The sequence below is a fragment of the Mauremys mutica genome, chromosome 7 (genome assembly GCF_020497125.1).
Source record: "Mauremys mutica isolate MM-2020 ecotype Southern chromosome 7, ASM2049712v1, whole genome shotgun sequence".
NCBI lineage: Eukaryota > Metazoa > Chordata > Testudines > Geoemydidae > Mauremys > Mauremys mutica.
Genome location: NC_059078.1, coordinates 89617641 through 89632584, shown reverse-complemented (window position 1 = coordinate 89632584; position 14944 = coordinate 89617641). Strand labels below are relative to the sequence as shown.

The following is a 14944-nucleotide window of genomic DNA, read 5'->3' as shown; positions in this document are numbered from 1 at the left end:
ATCCCAGCCAGGGCTTTGTCAAGCCTGACCTTAAAAACCTCTAAGGAAGGAGATTCCACCACCTCCCTAGGTAACCCATTCCAGTGTTTCACCACCTTCCTAGTGAAATAGTGTTTCCTTATATCCAACCTAGACCCCCTCCCCCACTGCAGCTTGAGACCATTGCTTCTTGTTCTGTCATCTGCCACCACTGAGAACAGCCTAGCTCCAGCCTCTCTGGAACCCCCTTTCAGATAGTTGAAGACTGCTCTCAAATCCTCCCTCACTCTTCTCTTCTGCAGACTAAATAACCCCAGTTCCCTCAGCCTCTCCTCATAAATCATGTGCTCCAGCCCCCTAATCATTTTTGTTGCCCTCTGCTGGTCTCTCTCCAATTTGTCCACATCCCTTCTATAGTGAAGGGACCAAAACTGGACACAGTACTCCAGGTGTGGCCTCACCAGTGCCGAATAGCGGGGAATAATCACTTCCCTCGATCTGCTGACAATTTTCCTACTAATACAGCCCAATATGCCGTTAGCCTTCTTGGGAACAAGGGCACACTTCTGACCCATATCCAGCTTCTCGTCCACTGTAATCCCCAGGTCCTTTTCTGCAGAACTGCTGATTAGCCAGTCGGTTCCCAGCCTGTAGCAGTGCATGGGATTCTTCCTTCCTAAGTGCAGGACTCTGCACTTGTCCTTGTTGAACCTCATCACATTTATTTTGGCCCAATCCTCCAGTTTGTCTACGTCACTCTGGACCCTATTCCTACCCTCCAGCCTATCTACCTCTCCCTCCATTTTAGTGTCATCTGCGAACTTGCTGAGGGTGCAATTAATCCCATTGTCCAGATCATTAATAAAGATGTTGAACAAAACCAGCCCTAGGACCGACCCCTGGAGCACTCCACTTGATACCGGCTGCCAACTAGACATCGAGCCGTTGATCACTACCCGTTGAGCTCAACAATCTAGCCAGCTTTCTATCCACCTTATAGACCATTCATCCAATCCATACTTGTTTAACTTGCTGGCAAGAATACTGTGGGAGACCGTATCAGAAGATTTGCTAAAGTCAAAATATATCACATCCACCGCTTTCCCCATATCCCCAGAGACAGTTATCTCATCATAGAATGCAATCAGGTTGGTCAGGCATGACTTGCTCTTGGTGAATCCATGTTGACTGTTCTTGATCAGCTTCCTCTCCTCCAAGTATTTCAAAATGGATTCCTTGAGGACCTGCTTCATGATTTTGCTGGGGAGTGAAGTGAGGCTGACGGGTCTGTAGTTTCCCGGGTTCTCTTTCTTCCTTTTTTTAAAATATGGGCACTATATTTGCCTTTTCCCAATCGTCTGGGATCTCTCCCGATCGCTCCAAATTTTTAAAGATAATGGCCAATGGCTCTGCAATCACATTAGCCAACTCCCTCAGCACCCTTGGATGCATTAGTTTTGGACCCATGGACTTGTGCATGTCCAGCTTTTTTAAATAGTCCTTAACCTGTTCTTTCACTACTGAGGGCTGCTCATGTGTTGCCCAGTGCAGCCGTCTGGGAGCTGACCTTGTCGGTGAAGACCGAGGCAAAAAAAGCATTGAGTACTTCAGCTTTTTCCACATCATCTGTCACTATGTTGCCTCCCCCATTCATATAAACTCTTCTCATGTCTTCCTATAATAAACCAAAAGGTCGTATGTGTGATGTCCTAGCATGGGGGGGAAAAGCTTCAGTTGAAATCTTCAAGTTTTGAAACATGGTTGTTATCCCAGCACTGTTAATGAATGCAATAATTAATGATGAAATAAATTGAGCATGTCACAAGTTATTTTGGATGGTGAAGCAATGTAGGAGGAAGCTAGGATATTATCGCTAAGTGTCAATTAGAGCCTGGGGCTGTTATAAACTGATGATTCTAGGGCAAATATCCTCTTGTGTACATGTGTAACTTGAGTAATATTTAGATTGTTTATAAATGAGAGAGAAGGAAACGGTGATAAAGGTGCTATTGTAGCTGAAGGTTAATGACCAATAACACAACATGAATGTTTGCTAATTAATTTGAAAAAGAGTTTGTGTACTGCATTAGGACTGCTTCACTAAGATCTATTTGGGAACTGGCATTAAGTCTTGGCTGGTTTTCTGCATTATGAGGGTTAATTATGCTGAGACTTCATTTCAATATGCATTGCAGTAAGCATCTTAAAGTAAATGAATATTAATTTATCTGCACTATTACTATGCAGGGTGTGTGTGAGACCAAACTGCTAGAGTTCCTGCTCTATCAGATGATGAGGCCTGATGACACTGTGGAAGTGCATTGAAATGTTAGTTACAGTGAACCTTGGTTTATTTAGTTTTCTTTGTCATGACAACAGAAGAGATTCTTTTCCTTCAACCTGTCATATAGAGCAGACTTTTTAAGCTTCCAGAACAGTGGTTGTGTCTTGTTGGGCATGGGGGATCCCTTACTAAACCATCTCCCTAATCTATGAATATTTGTATAAATTGGCAGAATGCAAACTCTCCCCTTTGAGCCTGGTGATACTGCTCTGAGTCTAGCTTTTGGCTAGAGTTTAGCTTTTTAGACTGCACAATATCTTTTGACTAGCCTGCTTTATACAGATTATTGAAAACCTTTCAGAAATAGTAAGAACCTGTTGTCAAAAGGATACCATCTCAGGAAATGTTTGAAAATCCTTGCAACCTGCTGTATTCCAAAACCAGAAAATAATAATAATTTTCTCACCAGAAGTAACTCTACTAGGATTGACTTTAGTCCTGGTTCTTAAGGATACTTCTGAATAGGTATTAATGTTTTCCCTATTGAAATGACCAAGAAAAATCCACACACATGCAATTTGTGTGTACAATATAACTACTACTATTTGTGTATCCTATTGTCTCTGTCCTATTCGTCCTTTGTTAAGTGATGAAATAGCTTCAGTTGATCTGATGCAGTTGTGAACAGAGCTGTGTACAACAGAGAAGAATATAACTCATCTTGTTCATTGGTGTATTAGAAAATTTCAATGTTGAATGTGTTTTTTCTGGAAGATTGGATTTGAGAACAACCTGTTAGATATTGAACTAGTTGGATTTTTTTTGTAATTCCACATTTGGCTCAAACTCCCTGTTTTGTTAACCTATCGTCAGTTGTCACTTTCAGATATTTGTTTGCCCCTTGATGTTTGTTGCGGTAATAATTAGAATTTGAAAGACAGTTTGCACGTCTCCAATTTGTAATAATGACATCTAACATTATCCTTCACTAAGTTCTTTTATATCACATTTATTAAACTCACTGTTTTAAAAGACACATTTCTTCCTTGCTTTTAATATTTTTGTCCTTTTCTGGTCCTATGTATATTACTTCTTAATCCCGATGTAAATCACAAAAGCAAAACAAGATTCCATCAAGATTTTGAATTGATCCATTATTGCATACGTGTTCTATCCTGATTCTGAATTCAGTGGACTCTTATCTGCAGCTAGAATCCATATGCAGGATGTAGATGGATTCAGAAATCCTTCTTGATTTTCAAGAAACTGCTAGGTCAGCTTTTGCTTTATTTTTTCAAAATATTACCAACTTTGGGTCCAGTTAAAATGGTACACTGAAATACTTGCTCACTTCCTTATCACCTCTTCTTTTTTGTTGATGTCTTGTCTTAAACTGCAATCTAATCAGAATACAGCAATCAGGAAGCTGACACAGGCTGAACTTTCAAGTCGCTTACTCTGGAGCTATGTGTTCTGAATTGAATTCCTGTGAAATCTAGTATTGCTCTAAGGAAGCTTTCTGATGGTCTGTTTCATTAAGTGTTAGGACATGAGACAGTCTTCTCTGTGTACTCCAGGCCATGCTTTGAGATCAGTGTTTATTCCAAGATGGAGGTAACAGTTTGCAAAAGCACATGTACATTTGGCTGATGGTAATGTAGAAATAAAAGCTGCTGAGCAAAGACTTGCTGTTCTTGGACACAATGGAATACAAATCTATATTTTTGCATACTACTACCATTACCTTAATGAGTTTGTGATCATTTAGGCTTTCCGCTGACTTAGATCATCTCTGACTGCATGCTTGAGGAAAAACTTGTATGCCTAGAATAACAATTGCTTGCAAGATTCACAAATGATAAACTGGCTCTGGGCAGAGATTTGAGAATAGGGCCCAGGGTGGATTTGATTTAAATCAATTTGATTTAAATCACTAGTCAGGAAGACTCGATTTAATCATGGTTTTCTACATAAAAGTGCATTCTTGTTGGTTGTTACAACCTTACTACATATTCTTCACAATTCAGAGATAGATGTAGGTTTCATTTTTAGAACCTACATACTATACATTTTTAAACAGTGATTTATTTTGAAAACTTCTCAGAGTAGTTTTACAGCTATATCAGAAAATGAATGATTGTTTGGTTATTTCATTTACCAAAGGTAATTGAAGCAGTTCCCCACCCAATGACTTCATAAATATTTATCTCCAATTCAACAGGTTAATATTAATATTTGGAGGATTTTCTTGCCATGCTGTATTAGGAGGAGAACATCACCAGACAGACATTTAAATTGTTTTATTTAACTAAAACAACAACATTAAGTATTCTGGATTTTTTTTCTTCAACAGCAAACATATAATATTTTAACAAAACAAGCATATGTCCCTCGCTTCTCATATTTATCTCCAGGCTGCTTCTTCATGTTCAGATCTATTCTGCCCCCAACAATCTTCTATTCATTGAACTTTTTAAAACTTTGCACTTTTAGAGAGAGGGTAAGGGATTGACTGTGTACATAAATTTGCAGAGGGAGAATAGAGTTGAGGTCTGTTATTTCTCACCTCTATATATTTATTTGTTTAAAAAATTTTTTGCTCTTAACAAGCATGTTACCTCTGGAGACACAAATCCACAGTTTGAGATCTGCAAAACTAAGCATCTCTGACGGTATCTTCTAGATTGAGCACTGAGTCCCACTGGGTAGATAGAAAGATTAACCTAAATAATCTATACAGAAGCCCCTAGAACCCCGTAAGATTGGGTCCCTAATCCATGAATTATTGGAACTCATTTACAAAACTTTTCTTAAACATTACATGAATATATTGTCTCATACTATAGAATTAGAATTTATAATCCCTTTTCCATGATGAGATATCTTTGAGCTATAATGTATCTTTAGATAGTTTTTTTCCTCAAAAAGCATTTTATAAAAAAAAAAAGATTTAAATAAAAAAAAAATTGATTAATTTTTTTTATCAACCCTGATGGGGCCCCTACAGAATCTTATAAAAATGTAGTGCAAAAGGATTAGAGGAATAACTGAGGCAAAATTATGCCTTTGCTCATGAGGGTCGGACAGTGGCTAACAGTAATCATGCCCAACTCCAATACAGAAATGAAGGATTACTCATCTCCTTCCCCCCCCCCTTCACATCTCTTTCCCTCTCTTACACCAAAACTAAAGTAGAGAATAAACTGAGCTTTTACTCAGTATTGCCCAGATGTCAGGGACCATGGCTCTTCAACCCTGGTCCTCAGGGCTCTTTGGCGCTAGGAGGTTCAACCTGCCACCTAGGGGCCTGCCAACTACTTTCAGAATAGGAGCTGAGCTCAGAGAGAGGGCCCCAGTTGTGGGAGCTGATTGGCAGAACACTGGGAACCCTGATTGGTCCACAGCCTCTATTTAAACTGAGCACAAGAACAGGAAGTTGTCCATCCAACTGGGATCCACCCTGCTCTGGATTGTGTACTTTGTGCTTCCTGTTCCCCTGGATTGAATTCCTGATGTCCTGACCCTGACTCTGGCTATTGATCTGTGATTCTGCTCTCAAGTTTGTGTTCTGCCTCTGATTTCCTGGTAACCTGACCCTGACTCCTCTTGACACTCAATTCTCGGTTTACTCTCTGCCCTGTCTTGGACTCTGACCTTGCAGTATTTGACCCGCCCTGATTCCTGACTCCTGCTTTGACCGCTAAGTCAGACTGCCAATGTCTTGGTCATGACACCAGCCCAAGTGTTCTAAAATCATGATTCAGGCCCCAAAAAATTGAGGTTAGCATAATAATAGCAAGATTTTTTTAAATAATAATTTTTGTGCTCTTTATTTACATTCTGATTTTTGAATATTGAAGGTTCATGTTAAATTTTTCTCCACAACCATGAGGGCTAGAAACTTAGTTTTAAAAAAATGAATGCTGAAATTCCCAAGTGATCACATGACTCCAGGGGCTGGGGCTTTAGAAAAACATGAGATTTGAGATAAAATACAAGATTTGTGATAAAATCCTGAGCGTTGGCAACACTAAGGCCTGGTCTACACTTAAAATTTAGATCTACCTGGTTATGTCACTCAAGTGTGTAAAAAATTCACATCCCTGTGTGATGTAATTAAGCTGATCTAATTCTTGGTGTAGATGCATCTAGATCGATGGAAGAATTATTCTGTCAACATAGCTGTTGCCTCTGATATATGGATCAATTACAGTGACTGAAAAACCCATTGCGTTGTTGTAAGAAGCATCTACACTACAAGCAGCATAGCTGTGCTGGTGTAGTGTAATCGTAGCCTAACCCCTGTTGGCATTGTGAAGCCATTGCGTTTAGAATTTGTCATAATATGGCAAAGTTTTTCCAGGATTAAATATGGAGTGAAAGTTGGAAAAAACTTGTATGCAGTGATATGTGTTTAACTTAATTTCTAGGTGATGGAGTATGAGAACAGGATACGAGCCTACTCCACTCCAGACAAAATCTTCAGATACTTTGCCACCTTGAAAGTAATACATGAGCATGGAGAATCGGAGGTGTTTATGACACCACAAGATTTTGTGAGATCCATTACTCCTAATGAAAAACAACCAGAACGTAAGTAATATATACAGTAATTATGTTTAGGGATGATATATGTAATGAAGAGTTCAGAATAAATTCTTTACAGTCTCTTTGTAGTCAACTTTTACATCTCATTGTACAAATGGGTTGGCAGGGAATCGCTTTGTATTTGTATATGTTTACATTGCCTAGCACCAAGGGCCCTGTAGATGCTGCTGCAATACAAATAAATATTTTCCTTTAAATGCATGTACTATGGATGCATAATATTATACAAAGTAGTAATAGAGTAAAAAAGTTAATGATTTAGTTCAGCAGGTAATATGGTTCAGCTTTTCATCACAAGACTACAAAGTTTAAATTCCATATCAGCACTTGGGTGGAGTACTGCAGGATAATTAGGCATGGCAGAATTTAATTTTTATTTTTTTAGAATTTCAACAGATATCAATGTTCATTTTAGGCATTTTTCCCTATTTTTAACTATTTAAATTTTCACAGTTGCAGTAAATTGGGGGGTTATGCCAGACAATAATTTAATGACAGTAAAGTTTGAGATTCAAAATTTAAATCTTTATAACTGTTAAAGCAAAAATTATCAACATTGCATGTCAAAATATACAATGTAAATATACTTAAAGCAACTCTAGTTTTCAAGCAGTGTTTTTCTTACTTGCATCTATATAAATTTCTATTACCGACGGAAATATTTTTCATCAGTTTGTGTGTATGTGTGTACAGTGAAATCGACGTTTACTGACATTTACTGATAACATTTTAATCCATCCAGGCCTAAGGATAATGGTGATGTAATACAAGAAATGACAGCTTTTACAGGAAACAGCATTTACAAAGTCCATCTATTTTCCTTCTGCCCATTTCTTGTGGCTGTCCAGTTAAGTTAGATATGGTATCACTCCTCAGATAGGTTAAGCGCTCTTGGTGTTCTGGCAAACATTTCCTTTTTCAAAACAAATCTTAATAATTTTATGCTAAATCTTGAAGTGTCATTCTGTTTACATTACAAAACACTAGTTAAATGCTGTACTTAGAGTGACTAAAAATACATTTTGACATACCTTGAAGCTGAAAATTGTTGTCTAAAATGGATTTCTGTTTTATTGTATCTAAGGAAATATCAGTGTCTCTGTGGTACATGCCATTGTCAAACAGAGGGGATTATCTTCCTTTATGTTTAATAGTGAAAGACCATTTAAAATGAACGTGAAGATCTGTCCTAAACCTACAAATGGTGAAAACATTGGAAGTGGCAGCAATTTGAAGTAAAGCTGAATAGCAGCCCCATAGTCTGTCAGGCTAGTCAATTTTGTGGTATTGTGGGAAGGCAGGACTTCATTCCACTGCTAACTAAAAAAAAAAAAAAAAAGTGTTGGCAGATGTCGTCTGAACGTGCTCAGAATGTATTTCTCCATCCCAAAATTGTTAACTTCATTGTCCAAACAATTTGTTCTTCCAAAAGTCATTGTGGATGTGCATCCCTTTGAGGAATATTTACATGCTGAATTTCAAAGCTGTTTTTAAAATTATATATGTGAGAAAAAGTAGGGAAAAGGTACTTCTCTCCACCCACCTCATATGTAACGCAATGGAACAAACATATTTTTCTCAAAAAAATTACATAAAAAATAACCTTTTAGCTGCGACTGCACATGGAAAACTTTAGCCTCAAAGGTTAATTTTTCAGGCAGTCACAAGCAAATGTCAAAAGTTTCAATTATAATCACATTTTCATCTTAAATAAAGTGACTACCACCAAATGAAACATATATATTTAAATTTGTAAAGTGATAGAATAAACTATATGCATGAGGCAAGAAAGAAATGAATACTGTCCTGTTATGATATGATCAGATAACTTAATATTGACTCCTTCTTTAAAATGTCATGAACTGGTTGTGGATTTTCAAATGCAAGTACATGAGGAGTTGTCTTTTTGGTACATAGTAAAAGAAAATGGGGTGCATTACTAGCTAGTAGTCTGAATGTTAGTAACGTGGTTTTAATTCCAACATCTTAAGGTATTAATTCTATTTACAAACCTATTTTAAAAAATGTAATACCTTGTTGAGACATGAGATGCTAAAGTGTCAGTGCTTTTAAAAATGGAAACTTTGTCAGGCATATAACTGTAATAATGCTAGCAATCTCTAGTGTATTCTGCGTCTTATAGTCATATGATTTGGTTGAAAGTGTATGTATACTACTTTCAGGATGGTGAGTGGCAGTTTGTATTTTTAAGGAGCACTGACTTCAGCCAGGTCTACACTAAACACTTAATTCAGTATAACTACATCATTCAGGGATATGAAAAATCCACACCTCTGAGCGGCGTAGTTATACTGACCTTATTCCCTGTGTAGACAATGCTGTGTTGGTGGGAGAGGTTCTCCTGCTGGCACAGCTACCGTGTCTTGTGGAGGTGGAGTTATTGAGCCAATGCAAGAGCTCTCTCCTGTTGGCTTAGGGCAGAGGTTCTCACAACAAATATTTTGGTGGCTTCAGAGCACAGCGGCCAACTCTTGCTGGTGGCCGCTCTGACAATTTTTCCTAAAATACTTGAGGAAAAACAAATACATACACACATATACATGTCCAAATCATTGTAATTTATTTATGTAGGGTTGTTTTTTTCAAACTTAATAACAACAATAACAATATACAGTTGTCTCTATTCTTTACTGCACCTTAACAGATTAGAAATAAAAAAATAAGGTGCTTTGCATGTGCTTGTCTGGTGGTGGTGTGGCTTTTTTTTTTGGTATTTTTTTTAGACTTGCTATCTAGTAAGTCTGCTGCTGTGAAAAATTATATTTATATGTTTAATACCATTTTTTATAGAATCAGACTTGCTAGCTAGGTGGGAGACAGTGAAGAGTGATATTAGCAAACATACAAATATCACTTTTTACAGCAGATTTACTCAGCCCTGGCAAGCTGGGGGCAAATTAAGCCCTGGATGGGGAGGTGGATAGGGAGGCAGCAGGGGCCAGGGGCGATGGATGGGAGGGGCCAGAGGAGGCAGCAGAGGCCATTGGCAATGTGGGGAATTGTGAGCCAAGGGCCGGGAGAAGGAGCCTGCCACCACGCAGCTGGTTCAAAATCACGAGAGGATATTAGTATGTAAATTATTTGAAAGAATGATTTGATATATGTAATTAAGATTGGAGATATACTCATGTAATATAATCAAACCAGGTATAATTTTGTTCTCAAATGTTTTAAAAACTAATAGTAGGAAGGAAATATGGGCTAATTTTGAAACCAGAAGTCTTTGCTAAAAAGATTAATGGTGACTATATGTTCAACACAATTAATACTAACAAGGAGAAAGGAATGCAAGCCAAAATAGGGCAAGTTAAGGGGATATAGAACATGTTGTTCTTTTAAAATCTAAATCTAAAGATTTAAAATCTAAATCAAATCCAGGTTAGTTCCATTCCAAAAGCAGCAGTTGTCCTGAGGATGCAGAGGAATACACGTAAGGTCTCCTCTCTCCTGGGTGGAGTGTCTGTCCTGGCAGGGGAGGATGGTCTTTGCCTTTCTGTGGGGGTTGCACCCCTGCCCCCTATCTAGCATATAGGGCTTTGCCTGCCATGACAGCAGTAGCTCCCTTACAGAAGAAGTCTATGCCATCTCCCGCCAGCCCTCTTTGCTCGAGTGGTGGGGGAGGCCACGAGCTGCCTGGCTAAGCTGATGGGGCCGCTGGGTCACGAGACAGTGAAGCACAGGTTGGACCTTCAACCATGGCCACCCCCACCTTGGTTGTGGGAGAGTAGGCCGCAGGAGTGCACTGCTCCTTGTCAGGTTACATCCTCCTTCCTGCTTCCAGTAGGGGATGGGCTCATTGGTCTTCCAACAGGGATGCAGTCAGTGGCCTGGCAGATTCCTATAGGGTAAGGTCAGACCTTGTGGCCTTCGCAGTGTGTGGGAGTAGGACTTAAGGTGAGCTGAATCTTAGGAGTGGGGGTAAACTGAGGAGAGCCTACCCTGAACTGTGGGTTCTGTGATGGTAGCCCTCTAACCCCCGCACTGGAACCAGTGAAATGTCTGGTATAGGAGAGTATAAGTGATGGGCAGGTGGTAGCCCTCCACTGTGTTTCAGTTTAATAAAAGTTGTGGCCTGCTGCTTAAAATCCAATCATGTATCTGTCCACATTTCACTGCTGTGTTTGCATCAACAGGGATTGATGTGCAGTTGTTCTTTTTACCTTTAGATCAGGGGTAGACAACCTATGGCACGGGTGCCGAAGGCAGCACACGAGCTGATTTTCAGTGGCACTCACACTGCCCAGGTCCTGGCCACAAGTCTGGGGGGCTTTGCATTTTAATTTAATTTTAAATGAAGCTTCTTAAACATTTTAAAAGCCTTATTTACTTTACATACAACAATAGTTTCGTTATATATTATAGACTTGCAGAAAGAGACCTTCTAAAAACGTTAAAATGTATTACTGGCACGTGAAACCTTAAATTAGAGTGAATAAATGAAGATTTGGCACACCACTTCTGAAAGGTTGCCGACCCCTGCTTTAGAGGATTGAAGTACGTTGGTTTGGGACAGTAGTTTGATTACGATTATTCATACTCTTTGCTTTCCTGTTAATGAAGAGAAGCTTTCAGTTTCCAGTGCTGTGTGTAGTACGTATTTTGTGGATAATGCATACGTGTCTTTGGAAATACAGGCTATTACAGAAAACCCAGACATGCAAGTTTTTATTAATCTATATTATTTGTACCAAATATTTGTTTAGAATTCAGACAATGTGTATGATATGCTGCTTTCAGGCTTTAGGTGTTTGTATGGGGGAAGCAGGGGCGGCTCTAGACATTTCACCGCCCCAAGCAGGGCGGCATGCCGCGGGGGGCGCTCTGCCAGTCGCCGGTCCCGTGGCTCCGGTAGACCTCCCGCAGGCGTGCCTGCGGACGGTCTGCTGGTCCCGCGGCTCCACCGGACCCTCCGCAGGCACGCCTGCGGGAGGTCCACCGGAGCCCCTGCCACCCTCCCGGCGACTGGCAGAGCGCCCCCCCGCGGCATGCCGCCCCGAGCACGCGCTTGGTGTGCTGGGGTCTGGAGCCGCCCCTGGGGGGAAGATGACTTATGTTCTAATAAATAAGCATCCAAGCCTTATGATCTTAGAATGTTGTGCAAGCAGCACATAAATTGTCAGTTTGCAGTCTGGAATTTTTGCAGGGTTCATATTATGGTGTGGTCACCTTTGTATCACTGGAAAGTTTAATGAGGCAGCGTAGAAGGCTATATATCTTTACACAGTATTTTTACACAGTACAACATGCTACGCATTAAAGAAGATCCTTACATCTGTTTCTGGGAATATGGCACTTCAGTTATACTGCTTTGTATTGAAAGATGAAATGGTCCCTTTTACTGTTAAACATGCCTATTAACGTCCATACTTGGACCTATTTAGTGGCTGCCCAGATGTCAGGCACTTATTTTATAAGCAGGCCAGCATGTGGTTTACAGATATTCCTCTGATTGCCTTAAAGTTAGTTTCTTTCTGTCTTCATAAATCAACTGAAGAGTAACAAAAAGATGGGATACAAAAGGAAATTTAAAATTTTATTTTTATTTACTCCTGAAATAGAATATAGTTGGCTATGCTGAAGAAAGTAAAACTGTAGACATTGATGTGGAATTATGGAGAGTGAGTTACTTTTGATAAAAATGAAGGGAACAATTATTATTTACACTTCATGGCAGCCTTGCTGCTTGAAGGATCTTGGTAATGTTACGGGGTTTTTTAAGGACTTACTAACTCATAGGAATATTTAAAGGTGATCTGCAAATGGTTTGTGCTCATACCCTTCTTTTGCTGCTTGAAGGAGAACTTGAAGTTTTGTTGTTATAAAGTTATCTTCTCTACTATTTTTTACCCTTTAAGTTCACTCTTCCCTGGTTTTGCCTGGCCCTTTTGCACAGCAGTTGGGAGAATATCACCTCTGACAGATGAGTCCTGGAGATTATTTCAGAGAGCTACGCCATTCAATTCATGTCTCTCCCCCATTCCAACCCTCCTTCCCCATCCCCCTTCAGGAACCCTTCTCATGAGAACCTGCTTCATCAGGAAATATATCATTTGTTATGCCTGGGGGCATTGAACCAGTCCTGGTACAACTCAGGAGCAAGGGGTTTTTACTCCCATGATTTCTTGATCCCCAAGGTGGGGGGAGGTTAGAGGCCCATTCTAGATCTAGGAAAGCACAGACATTCAAGATGGTCACACTAGCAGACATTATTCCAGCTCTAGAGCAAGAAGATCCTCAACCTACAAGATGTGCGCATGGATTGTCATGGATTAGCTACATGATTTTATTATGATATGATTTTGGCAAAATAATAAAGTTAGTGTTCTGCATTTTCTGTAGTTGTTTAAAAAAAAAAACAGGGAGTTTTTCATTGTTTATTTTCCAAACATTAAAACTGGGATGAAATCAGGTTAAAAATAATAAATATTGAAAAATCAGGGGGAGAACAAAAACAAAACAACTTTTGTAATATACACATTTTACTACAGTATAATTGAAACTTTTTTAATGTACAAAGGTATATTTTTTTCTCTCTCAGAGCTAGTAGTTTTTCCAGAAATCCTAGTTTTTGTGTACGCTTCCATAATTTTCTTCAAAGTATTCTCACTCATGTTGAGCCTTGTGCTGTCTTGGAGGTAGTCCAACTTTGAAAATAAGTGCTCTGCATCAGTAGATCCAGGGGATACACTCAAAGCTCGCCCTGCCACTTGGCTGAAATTGGGAAGTGTGGCTTGATGGCTGATCCAAAAAGCCAGCACATCCAGTTTCACATTGTCAGGGTTAGATAAGTTCATGTCAGTAGTAAATTCTCCTTTCAGATTTGAAATTTCACCTTTAGTGGCAAATGGTTGAAACACTTGGCATAACTGTCATAGTTTGCTGCAAAATTAACTTTGAGGAAGAGGTCGAAAACCTGGTTATTTGACAGTCTCTTCAGAGTTTTTGCTTTGCTTTTGTTCTGCTAGAACAACAAACAAACTCACGATGACCTAGGAGACATATTAGCACAGTCCACATGTTATTTACATGACAGGCAGCGAAATACAAGCTCATCCATAGATGTGGCACAACAAGGGTAGGTAATCGGCATCCGGCTCTGCACTCATCTCACACTGTGTAAAACAAGGCCTTATACTTGTTTTCATGCTTGAAAATGGTCCCGAATCCAATGATGCAAGATTTCATGTCTTTCATTTCTTCCGTAGCAGTAGCTGCTGACAGGGCAGTGTTAATCAGATGAGCAAGACAGCTCATACATAGCAGCTCCAGTTTCTGATTGAGTTTAATCTCCCATGCAAATTTAGCCATGTAGGAAGCAGAATCTGTGTTAGTTGTGGCCACATTTTCCCAAGTTAGTTGGTACATCTCAAACATGTCAGTTATTGCTGCATTGACAAAACCAGTGTCAGCAGAGGAGATGAATGTCACATCAACACAAAACAATGCTTTGAAATAAAAAAAACAAAAACAAAAGGCCAAGAATCGGACAGTTCAAAGCATCAAGAGACTTGTCAAAAATCAGATTAGACACTACATTTCCATCAATTCGTTCTATCAGTTTGGATACTGAAGCATTGTCACTTTCTGTTAGATACTTACCAGTGAGCTTGTCTGCATTAGGAAGGGTTTTTGCTGCTGGACCGTATTGTCATACAAAGTCACCAATAGGCCCCTCTGCAATTAACAGTGGTTGTCTGGCGAAACACAGAGCATACACAAATTTATTGACACAATCGTGCTGTGTCCTCTTTCATTAAAGCCCTGGTGAAAGCTCCTGATACTGTTTATCCCGAAGCTCACTTTCTTCTTTAAGCTTCTTATGTTGCTTGCTTTTGACATGTTCCTTTATTCTGTCAGCGCGAGGACTGACCTCAGTGCTGCGGTACTTGCAGTGCAATGCATCCTCTTTGTTCCCATCTTTGCTTTTCTTGAAAATTTCTGAGCACTGATTTGCTTGCTGGTATTCAGGCATAGGTTTGCATGTTTACCTTTCTACCTTATCTATCTGTAACCCCCAAGGAACTTACCTAGGTCCCTGGGGCTCTGTGTGCT

The 14944-nt window shown here is 39.5% G+C and overlaps 1 protein-coding gene across 4 annotated transcripts in view; it reads left to right on the top strand.

Moving 5' to 3' along the window:
- Positions 1 to 14944, top strand: part of MICU1 (mitochondrial calcium uptake 1) — a 248343-nt gene that overhangs the window by 94467 nt on the left and 138932 nt on the right. For all 4 annotated transcript variants that reach the window (XM_045025877.1, XM_045025876.1, XM_045025878.1 and 1 more), the window contains exon 4: positions 6694 to 6856. In XM_045025877.1, the coding sequence (XP_044881812.1) occupies positions 6694 to 6856 (163 nt within the window). The remainder of the gene's footprint in view (positions 1 to 6693; positions 6857 to 14944) is intronic.